The sequence below is a fragment of the Festucalex cinctus genome, chromosome 6, assembly GCF_051991245.1.
Source record: "Festucalex cinctus isolate MCC-2025b chromosome 6, RoL_Fcin_1.0, whole genome shotgun sequence".
Classification (NCBI taxonomy): domain Eukaryota; kingdom Metazoa; phylum Chordata; class Actinopteri; order Syngnathiformes; family Syngnathidae; genus Festucalex; species Festucalex cinctus.
Genome location: NC_135416.1, coordinates 19,424,318 through 19,435,729, shown reverse-complemented (window position 1 = coordinate 19,435,729; position 11,412 = coordinate 19,424,318). Strand labels below are relative to the sequence as shown.

At 41.2% G+C, this 11,412-nt stretch overlaps 2 protein-coding genes across 2 annotated transcripts; one reads left to right on the top strand and one right to left on the bottom strand.

Annotated features, from left to right (window-relative positions):
• The first annotated feature begins 818 nt into the window (after positions 1–818).
• On the top strand, positions 819–5,469 carry mettl26 (methyltransferase like 26). The gene is made up of 7 exons (XM_077523931.1): positions 819–1,041; positions 3,917–4,131; positions 4,277–4,439; positions 4,768–4,827; positions 4,935–5,002; positions 5,097–5,175; positions 5,252–5,469. Exons 1-7 carry the CDS (start codon positions 970–972, stop codon positions 5,306–5,308), a joined length of 714 nt encoding a protein of 237 aa, XP_077380057.1. The 5' UTR covers positions 819–969; the 3' UTR covers positions 5,309–5,469.
• Positions 5,470–6,651: 1,182 nt separating this feature from the next.
• wfikkn1 (WAP, follistatin/kazal, immunoglobulin, kunitz and netrin domain containing 1) lies at positions 6,652–11,222 on the bottom strand. The gene is made up of 2 exons (XM_077524796.1): positions 10,898–11,222; positions 6,652–8,307 (listed from the first exon to the last, which is right to left on the bottom strand). The coding sequence occupies exons 1-2, from the start codon at positions 11,165–11,167 to the stop codon at positions 6,790–6,792; spliced, it is 1,788 nt and encodes a 595-aa protein (XP_077380922.1). The 5' UTR covers positions 11,168–11,222; the 3' UTR covers positions 6,652–6,789.
• Between the last annotated feature and the right edge of the window lie 190 nt (positions 11,223–11,412).

Sequence of the window (11,412 nt, the reverse complement as noted above, 5' to 3'; positions counted from 1 at the left end):
GCCGGTAGCGAACGGGATTGCTTCTGTGAAAATGGATGGGAGCGAATGAGTTAATAAAAATGTGTACTGTAAATATTGTCTTCCCAGGGCTTAATGCCACCCAGAGTGGAGCTCAAAGCGAGAGCAGCGGTGAGTTCAGCATAAGCCTGGATAACGAGCCCTGGTCAAACGGCAGCAGCCCTCTCCAGCAGCCGCTGTCTCGCCACTCGTCGGTCTCGCACCAGCCGCCCAGAGACACCGCCACGCCCCAGCACACCTCCTCCACGGCACACAAGGAGAAAGCCTCGACCATCCCGATGACAACCAGCCAGCAATCAGAGCTCAAGCTGACATCTCAACAGAAAGAGCCTCCGGCAAATCACGACTTTTGGCTCGCACGGGGAACAAAGAGCATTCGAAGGGGGTCGAAAGGAAAAGCGACACGTCGCTCATCAGATTCAGGGGGCGTGTTAAGCACAAGATCGAACTCCGGTGATACTGAATGTACCCAGACTTCAACTTGTTCACCAGTTACAGTGTTTTATGTTCAAGGGAAGTCGTCGTCAATGTCGGGGTGCCTCAACTGCTTCTCCAATCCGCTGGGAAAAGAAGGCCGACTCAAAGAGTACAGGTCGTCGAAAAGCCTCCCACGTGCCAGCAGTGTCATTTCCACAGCTGACGGCTCATCCAGACGCCCCAGTATCAACAAAGACTGCAGGGTGGTAGTCAACACTCAAACGCTTCCTGCTCCCATCTCAGACAAGTTGAATAAGCACGAGAAGCAAGAAACAGAAGCTGCGTCCAATCAACAAGTCCGTGAACGTAGCGGGCCTGAGCTCAACCCACCAGTCAAACCTCCACGAGACCCCACGGTTATTGTTACCAAAGACAATCCCAAACCTGTGCAAGAGTCAGATTTCAACTCCCCGTTTAGTCTTAACTCCGTCTTCTCCAACACAATCTTCGGCGAGTCAGACGGGACTTGTCTGGATGCGCTTGAGCGAAACGAGCAGGCAGATATTTTGCTTTTTGAGCCCACCTGCAAAGCAAAACTGCACTCGGGTGAGCCACAAGTCCATTCGTAACAAATTTGCAAACACTCAACATGGGGAAGTGCAGAATAACAATATTGTTTATGGTACTAGGTTGAGAGAAGGAGCATACAGGACTGTCTCAGAAAATTAGAATATTGTGATAAAGATCTTTATTTTCTGTTATGCATTTAAAAAAACAAAAATGTAATCCATTCTGGATTTACTTGGAAACACTTGCAGGTGTTTCGAGTTAGACGATGGTAATAGCCTACTAGTATACTTTTGATGATATTCTAATATTTTGAGAAAGGATATTTGAGTTTTGCTTAGGCTGTAAGCTATAATCAGCAATATTAAAATAATAAAAGACTTGCAATATTTCAGTTGATTTGTAATGAATCCAGAATGTATGACATTTTTGTTTTTTTAATTGCATTATAGAAAATAAAGGACTTTATCGCAATATTCTAATTTTTTTAGACAGTCCTGTATATCTAACTTCCCCACATTTATCCATTAAATATGCAACCAGTGATTCAATGATCATGATGTGTTTTGTTTCAGTATTTTATTCTTCTCCACGCAGTACATTATATGTTTTGTGTACATAGGCTACTAACCAGGGCTGTCCGAACTTTTATTTTGAAGGGCCATATACAGCAAAATCAAAGGATGCAAGGTTCACTGACATTCTTCACCTATATTGGGAGTGCTCGAGTTTCGTTGGAGTTCTGTTCCTTACCTACGCAAGCGATGTAACCCGAATTTCAACTAAAGTCGAATTTGCCCATTGAAGTCAATATTTACATAAAAATAATTTGCATAAAAAAATATAAAATACATTAAAATAAACTTAAAAAATAAGATGCTGTATGAGTTCGACTGAAGCCCAAGTCTTTATTGATCGTCGGTGTCTCTCCTTTGTGCTATCTTTTTATGATGTTTAGCTTCGTTTCCATGGTAATTGCTTTTCTTTTGGCTGCACCAACATTGATAGAATATGTAGTTTTCTTCTTTGGGGCGACGATGTGGGAAAAAAAAAAAAAAAAAAAAAAAGAGGGTGAAAAAGCCAAAGATACTCCCACAAGTTAACAAGTGCTAGCACTAGCTAAGGGCTAAATAGCAGACAAGGGAAAAACACTGCGGCTATATGGCAGACAAGGAGCCAAAATGGCGGACCGGGCGTAAAGGTTGTTCACATATCTTGCTAACTTGTGAATTTATTATTTTCTTTATGATAGCAAACTGTCCAGGCTCAGTGTTAGCAAAACATGCCCATACAATGATGCTACCTCCACAGTTGGGATAAGGTCTTGATGCTGGTCTACTGTGCCACACGTGGCATTGTGTGTTCCTCCCAAACAATTCAATTTTGGCTTTATCTTTTCACGGAATAAAATTAGTGTTGTGGAACATTCACATGCTCTTTAGCAAACGTGGAGCAACGACTTTTTCAGATATTTTTGTAAGCTTTTCCAGTTTTATACAAGTCACTAGTTTTTATTCACAGCTCTTCTGACAGTTCCTCTTAGCAAGGCAATATGGTACACGTTTGGCTATGTTTCTTGACATTCGATAATTCTAGACTGTTGAGCAACTTTCAGCCATAGTTCTTGTCTCAGCGATTGAACTCTAGGTTGACTCACACCTAAGTCTGATGAGCTCTTAGAAAATCCATAGCCTACAGGTGTCAAACTCAAGACCCAGGGGCTACATCCGGCCCACCACATCATGTTATGTGGTCCACAAAAGCAAATCATGTGGAAAAGGGTTTCTGATTCTGGCTCAAATCTATGCCAACATGTAATATTGTTATATGTAATAAATAATATTACAATATTGAGATATTGCAAGAATTTTTTGTTGGACAAATAGTTGAACAAATTATTTGATGTCTGATTTCAAAACTAGTTGTCCAACAATTTGTTTTATATAGGTAATAAGATAAGGTGAGGTGCTGAACTATTTACATGGTTTCACATTTCAATAACATTTCCTCTGAGGGAAATTATTGCCTAGTACTTACAATGTGGCCCATAATCAAAATTAGGCCTAAAGTTTCATTTTTCACCCATGTCCTGTGGATATTTACTTATGTATTATTTTCCATTTCAAAAAACGAGAGAGGAAACACAATTATTTGTGTGGTGTTAGTTTAAAACAGATTGCTTGTTAGTTGTGATTAGTTCAAGATCAGACCAAATTATGTGATAAATATTTGCAGAAATTTAAGAAATTCCAAACACTTCACATACTTTTACCTTCCACTGTAGGTAAAGATATTCTGAACAATTATGTTTTTAAACCAGCTGGGTGCGCAAAAAAAAAAAAAAAATTGTACATTTTGTGGGTAGCCTCCTGTAGTTATAGCAGACTTGTACCCCACTAAAATGCATTGGCTAAAATAGTGGGACATCGTTTGGGTCCCCCTGTGTAACTTCACTTCACCTACTGCGAGACAATCCTGTTTTGAATGTTTGTGAATTGACCAAACTTCTTATCCTGTTGATGTGCCCTGGTGCTCAGTGCTTTTGACTTGTTAAACGAAGCGTTCCTCCACTAATACTATTACGTTTAAATGTGAAGAAATGTGATGTTTATATGTGATATAAGATGTTAATTATTAATCTAAAACGAAACGTATGTGGTTTGGTTCAATTTTAATAAAGTAAATATATAAGTGAAACACCAGTAAACGTCTCTCTTTTTTTGATGACAACTTTTTCCACTGCTCTCATTGGATGTGATGACTCACGTGGCTTGTGACAAGCCGGAAGTTGAGCATTTTCAAGCGAAAACCAAAACATAAGAGACTATAAGCTCCAGTTATTCCATTTGGACTAACAAAACAACAAGCAGGGGTCCTGGGGTGGCTTCGTAAGTTGTATTTTATCACCCGACAGCTGTACCCAGGCTTTAGCAGGATGCTGAACGCCGCCGCCGCGGAAAGGAATAAGGAGCCCATCCTGTCGGTGTTGCGAGGCTGCGTGAACGCCGACAGACGGCTGCAAGCGCTCGAGATCTCCTCCGGTACAGGACAACACGTCGTACATTTCGCTGGGGCACTACGGAACATTACTTGGCAGCCGTCAGAGTTCGATCAGCGGTCTTTAGCCAGGTATTTTTTGTTCTCAACGACCGACATCTGCATGATCAGTGGACTTTACGTCAATCATAAGAGGCGCTAATGATATTGTATTGGCGTGGGCTCTTTTTTGTGTGTGTGGTTGGACAAACAATACACTGTGCTTCTCTCTTTTCAGTATAGAAGCCTACAGAGCTCACTACCAACTGAACAATGTGAAGCCTGCCATCCACCTGGATGCTTCTCTGAGTCATGATCACTGGGGAGGGATCCAACCAGAGAGCCTCGATCTGGTCCTCAACATCAACATGATCCACATCTCTCCGATTGCTTGTACAGAGGCATGTATCTTGCTGATGGGTCTAATTTTAGTCCACGGACTTTTCCTACACATACTCCCACAAGCTACTTTACACCTGCGCACTGGAATCATATCCAGTGCAACAGCTTTAACAAAAATGCTGCTTTAACCACAATAAGGAGTATAAGAATCTTGTTACAACATGTTAAAACACACAAGGAATTTGTCCCAATTCGTTAGTGTCACTCTACTTTCAGTAAAATACTTTAAGGAAGAAGTCCAATCATAAAGGGGACAGTAAGTACAATTCACTTTTTAATCAGTTGTATTCAAATAGTGGGCGTGCTCTCCTCCTATTTTCCATCTAGGGTTTATTCAAAGGAGCTGGAGTGGTGTTGAAGCCACAAGGTCTACTGTTGACATATGGGGTGAGTTTAACACAACTTGGTGTCCTTGTATATGTGCATTACATAAAATTATGGAAGAAAAAAAGTTCACTATTAATATGTAATTCATTTTCTATTGTTTTCTCCAGCCCTATGCAGTGAATGGCGGCATCACACCACAAAGCAATGTTGATTTTGACTTAAGCCTACGACAGAGGTAAGGAGGCCTTTTTAAGTTGTGGTTGTGAGAGACAGTTATCAATCGTGTTAATGTGCAACGTAAGTTCAAATCAAAACATTTTAATTGACAGGAACCCAGAGTGGGGCCTCAGGGATATTTCCCTCCTCAAATCGCTTGCAGAAATACATGGTTTATTCCTGGAGAAAATAGTAAGTTAGCATCTTTTCAAGTGTATCAATTTTTTTTTCACCTGTGAAATGTTAATGGTAATATTTTCCGTGTTAGGTGGACATGCCAGCCAACAACAAATGTCTCCTGTTCAGGAAGGAGAGTTTGGTGTGAAGTGTCTTGTCCATCTTTTTGTGAATGGATCACAGCGTGATGGAGAAAAGCGCCTTAAATTAACTCAAGACATGTTGCCAAATGCGTCCAGCTAATTACAGAATGATTGTATCATCACTATATTCCTGATTGCACACATGAATAAATCTTATCTTATCTGATCTTATCTTGATTTAGCGCGTTTGTGGCTTCTGTGCCGTTCTCCTCATTGTGTATATGTATATATTTGTTTATACAATGTTCCCTCGTTTATCGCGGGTGTTACGTTCCAAAAACTACCCGTGATAATCCACGTTAATTAAAAAAATAAAATTAAAATAAAAAAAAATTAAAATAAAATTAAAAATCCAGTTAACTACAAATATATGTTCGTTTTTTTTTTTCATTTTAGTACGATTTTTACTTTATTATAAATGCTTTTTCATTCATCATGTGTTCCTTTTCATTTATATTCATTTTTCCATTAAATATGTTTATTTATTTATTTTATTTACTTACTTACTTATTACAGTATACAGCACAGTATATATATTTTTTCATTTATTATACGTTTTTTCGTTTTGGTATGATTTTTAGTTTTTTTGCTTTTTTATTCATCATTTATGCTTTTTTTTTTCATTTACAGTATTTTTTTCCCCCATTAAAAGTATGCTTTTATTTTTATTTACTTGTTATACAGTCAAGTCAAGCACAGTATATATTTTCTATCCCCGGAATGCAATGTCGTGGAGCGACGGAACAGGCACAGTTGGAAAGGTCTCGTCGAGACGAATCCGCGGATGCTAGTATGACTCCGGTCGGACGTAGGGTTCGAGAGATACACCTGCGCAAAGACCAAAATAAATAAACCAAATGGCATGTTAAAAAAAAAAAAATAAATTGTAAAAAAATCCGTGAGTCCGCGAAAGATGAACCCGCGATAAACGAGGGAACATTGTATATGTGTATATGTACATATACTGTACATGTGTACACTATTTACACATATATGTTTACGTGTGTGTGTGTGTGGGGGTGTCTTTTAGCAGAAAAGCCGAGAATGTGGAAAAAGAGGTTTATATGTCACAATGTGCACATTACACATTGAAGACATGTAAAATAAAAGATCTTGAACAAACAATATAAACAATGTAAGTGACGATATGCTAAGTAATACAAGTTACCTAGACAATTAATATAAAGATATATTTTCTGACAGCTATAAAAGAAATAATTGTGAACGCTATCATACAAACTGCATGTGAAGCTAAAAAAAAAAGAAAAAGTCTAATCTACTTTGATTATTAAAATAAAAAACAAAACCCCCAGAATAAGAGCTTAAAACACACCTGGGAATTAGTTTAAATAGCGCCCGTGCCAGTAGTGCTTGTGTGAAAATAGTTATAATTTTTGTTGGGCTAACTAACATCCACTTTGGTGATAAATGTTTCACAGTGCCATTTGTTCCTCAGCCATCTGTGCAATAGCAAGTCAGGAGAGTTTTACAATGTCTGGCAGGTCTTTTTAAGCAGCACCTCACGGAGCTTCTTGAGTCTGCGATCGGTTATTGCTCTGACGTAACTGTCTGCCTGAATGATGGCCATGCCGTCCTGCACCATCCCCATCACCAGCAGAGGGTTTTCCTCCACGGTGATGTTTGGGCATGGACAACTCCAGTCGATCTTGTCAATGGTCACCTCAAGGTGTTTGGTGTTGAAGAAAGTCAAGCCCATCTTTTCGTCTCTGAGAACCTCTTCCAAGGCAAAGCGGGCCAATCCCGAGTCCAGGTCCTCAACTAGCTCGGTCAGCCGGCCCACAATGGCGAAATCACTGCGACATAGACTGGGCACCATTTTGCCCTTAACTCGACACGTCCTGCAAGGTTTCTTTTTGGGTGTCGGACAGCTGGCTTCGCACTCCTTGTGCGTGTTGAAGCTGTTCGCGTTCCCGTGGCAGCCGCCGTAGGCGAACGCTTGGCAGCGTTTCATGACAGAATTCCAAGCCCAACGCACTTCCCAAGCCTTGCAGGGTCCCTGGACCGAAGGTAGTGAGCAGATCCCCATCCCTTCTCTCTGGCAGGAGGCCTTACATTCCTCGTAGGTCTCAAATCGGTTGCGGCTGTCCTCGCAGCCACCGTTGCTGAAGGCCACGCAGGATCCCAACTTGCTGTCGTAGTACCAATCCACATGACGCTCGCCGCTGCACACTCTCGTGTCCGCTTCGGCCAGGCAGTCTGCCGGCGAGAAGGGCCTCCCCATCGGCATCTCGGGATCCTCGGAAAAGTCGTCGTCAGCCCGACGTATGACCGACAGAGGGTAGTCGGCACGGAGAACCCCTGCGGAATTGCGCGCAATGCAAGTGTAGATGCCCGTGTCCCACACCTGGGCGTTGTAGATGACCAGCTGTCCGATGTTGGTGATCACCACGTTGCCGTACATCTGATCCGGCCTCATGACCAGCCTCTCCCGACGTTCACTTTGTTTCTCCCAGGTTACATCGGGTCTGGGGATGCCTATGACGTCGCAGTGGAAGCTGACCGTACCGCCAACGTAGATGGACTGGTGGTGAGGGTTGGAGTACAGCGTGGGCGGCATCGGGTCCTCCTGAGAGGACGTCGGGGTGGGGTAGGCAGTCGTGTCCTGAGGCAGCGGACTCGTGTGGGGTCCCGAGAGGTAGAACCGGCAGGTGACCACAGTTAAGGTCACCCCCCGGATGCAGGCCTCTGCGTCCATGTAGCAGCGGTTGAAATAGGTCAGGCCGTCCGATGCGCAGGTAAAGTTGGGCTCTTTTTCGCATCGGTCCTGACACTTGCAGATAGGCTGGCCGTCCCAGATGTCGCAGGTGGCTCCCTGCTGGCTGCAGACGAATCCGTCGCAGGTTGCTGTAGAGCCCGGGGCGGCGGCGCCTTTCACTCCTCCGAGGCCATCGGGCTGAGCGGTGGTGCCGTCAGCGAATCGGGCGGCTACGCAACTGTTGAGGCCGCACACGTTGGTGCAGCACTTCTCAAAGTTGGCACAGTCCTGGTCACAAAACACAAAGCACAGACCACTCATTGTCTTTTATATGACAAAATAAGAGTGACTAATATAAGACCGTAGAACTGTATAGCAACTGACAATATTATCATCATAAGGGACATAGTAACTGCATATTGCAACGACAAAATAAGAGTGACTAGACAAACTATGACTTGCTAATATAAGACTGTAAAACTGCATGGCAACTGACAATATTATTATCATAAGGGACATAACTGCATCAACTACAACATATAAGTGACTAGACAAATTAAGTGTGACTAATATAAGACCGTAGAACTGCATAGAAACTGATATCATCATAAGGGACATAGTAACTGCATATAGCAATGACAAAATAAGTGACTAAACAAACTATGAGTTGCTAATACAAGACTGTAAAACTGCATAGCAAGTGACAATATTATTATAACGGACATAGTAAATGCAGCAACTACAACATATAATGACTAGACAAATGCAGTCACTGTGTTTTTTATGTACCGTATTTTCCACACTATAAGGCGCACCGCATTATAAGGCGGACCTTCAATGAATGACATATATATATAAGGCGCTACAGTAGAGGCTGGGGTTACGTTATGCATCCATTAGATGGTGCTGCGCTAAAGGGAATGTCAACAAAACAGTCAGATAAGTCAGTCAAACTTTATTAATAGATTACAAACCAGCTTTCTGACAACTCCATTCACTCCCAAAATGAATAAACAGCTGTTTTATTAATTTCTCTGAGGTAAAGTATTAGTATTAGCTAGCGATCCAAGATGGCGACCGTCTGCGCATGCGTGGCACAGATCGTGCAGGGTCACGATAGCGTCTTGACAGCGAGATCTGTTGCGACTCAATATTGATCCATACATAAGGCGCACTGGATTATAAGGCGCATGGTCAGCTTTTGAAAAAATTTAAGGCTTTTAGGTGCGCCTTATAGTGCGGAAAATACGGTACATATCTTATATTGTGATGTGACTGCTATTTTCGACATATGTTGTGCATTGTTTAAAAATTTCAATAAAATGTTAATCCAAAAAAATAATAAGTGACTAGACAAATTAAGGGTGACTAATACAAGACGGCAAAATTGCGTAGCAACTGACAATATTATCATCATAAGGGAAATAGTAACTGCATAGAGCAACGACAAAATAAGAGTAACTAGACAAACTGAGTTGCTAATACAAGACTGTAAAATTGCATAGCAACTGACAATATTAAAAAGGACAGTTACTGCATATAGCAAAGACAAAATAAGAGTGACTAGACAAACTATGAGTTGCTATTACAAGACTGTAAAACTGCATAGCAACTGACAATATTATAAGGGACGTAGTAACTGCAGCAGCTACAACATATAAATGACGAGACAAATTAAGAGTGACTAATACAAGCAACTGACAATATCATCATAAGAACATAGTAACTGCATTGCAACTACAAAATAAGAATGACTACACAAACTGAGATGCTAAGACATCATCATCATGAGGGAAATAGCAACTACAAATATCATAGCAACTGCATAGAAACTGATAACATCTATATCATAACGCAATGAACCCATTACCCAAACCAAAAACAGTCATAGCAACGTCCCTTTTAAAGGCACAGTGTGTAATAAGTGACCACTAGATGTCGCTATAGCATAGATGCAGCGAAAGTACATGCCTTTTTGAAGCAATACGATGGCTCACTCCGCAAGCCTAACACACTAATTCTTATTGGTAAGTGACTGCTACTTGGCAGCCGGTGTGAAGCCCGGTGAGTGACGCTGAAAGACTGAGCGAGCCGGATATAGCTGGAGCATCTAACGAGCAGCTAGCGGTACATAATCGGAGCCAGCGAGAGAGGCTACTAAAAAAAAAAAAATAAATAGTAAAAGCCTGCGAGAGCAAAGCAGAAAGGTGACAAGCGACGGGACCCCAACTGTGACCCCAGTGTGATCGACCCATTGGATCCTACACTAGATGCAAGCACCTAGGGTTAACTATGTTCAAGAAGTTGTCCTTTGGGCATCCATAGCAGGAAGATAGGTGAAACATGTCGGCCTCTTGTAAGGTTGAATTGTTAGCCAATAAGATACCAATCAATAAATCAATCAACCTTTCCCCATCTGTTTGACTTTTTTGTTCCATCAACATCCATTGAGATTTGAAAATGGAATGAGCTGATTTAAAAAAAAAAGAAAAAAAAGTAGTTACCTATTTTAAAAGTAAAAAGTAATCAGAAAAATAATCAAGAAAATTTTAAATACGTGATGGCCTACTTATTCATTACCTCCCACCAAAAGATCAATCATCAACACTTAATGGTGATTTTAAATATATTTTTGTTAAGTATAAATGACCTCACCTCATCCATGTTGATTTGAGATTTGAAAATGAAATGAGAGGGAAAAACAGTAGTTACCTATTTGAAAATGTATGGGAAATAAAAGCAAAAAAAAAAAAAATCAGAAAAATAATCAAGAAAATGTTAAATACGTGATAGCCTACTCGATAGCTTACTTCCCACCAAAAGATCAATCATCAACACTTGTAATTTTAAATATTTTTTGAAGTATGAATGACCTCACCTCATCAACGTTACATTCTCTCTCGCAGGTGCTTTGTGCGTCAACCCAGAGATTTGTGTTGAGTTTGTTGGGACAAAGCCCCTCATGTTCCACTTTGGCTGCTGACACACTTGCAGCCAGAGAAAGTCCGAGTAATTGGCAAACCAAAAGTGTTCGCAAATACCCGCAAATCCATCCCAGATCTTGTCTATTGGCGTTGACTGCAGGACGCCAAATTGTATTCCTCTTGGCGCATCTATAATCCAAAAGTGGTCGACAGGTTTTACACATTGTTGCTTTTTTGCAATTGTTGTCCTTTGGTTAATTCCATGCCTCCTTTAGGTCAAGATAAGGAAGTAGGTTCTTGTAGCCTTTCGGGCGAGGTCTGGTTTGTGCGCAAACAAGTCAGCCGTTGCAGTGCGTAAAGATTATCCATCCAAGCTCCGTGCGTCACGAAACTTAAATGGGCAAATCAACTCCAAAAAGAGGCTATGTCACGTAAATGTATCTTCGTTAGGCTAGAATTGTTTCTTCGA

What these genes read in the sequence shown, in the direction of transcription:
- mettl26 (XM_077523931.1), top strand. Translation starts at nt 970, where the DNA reads ATGCGCTTGAGCGAAACGAGCAGGCAGATATTTTGCTTTTTGAGCCCA. An exon ending in GTCTACTGTTGACATATGGG is followed by an intron (nt 4,828 to 4,934) that starts GTGAGTTTAACA and finishes TGTTTTCTCCAG; the next exon opens with CCCTATGCAGTGAATGGCGG. An exon ending in GACTTAAGCCTACGACAGAG is followed by an intron (nt 5,003 to 5,096) that starts GTAAGGAGGCCT and finishes TTTAATTGACAG; the next exon opens with GAACCCAGAGTGGGGCCTCA.
- wfikkn1 (XM_077524796.1), bottom strand. Translation starts at nt 11,167, where the DNA reads ATGTGTAAAACCTGTCGACCACTTTTGGATTATAGATGCGCCAAGAGG. An exon ending in GAGAATGTAACGTTGATGAG is followed by an intron (nt 8,308 to 10,897) that starts GTGAGGTCATTC and finishes TTTTGTGACCAG; the next exon opens with GACTGTGCCAACTTTGAGAA.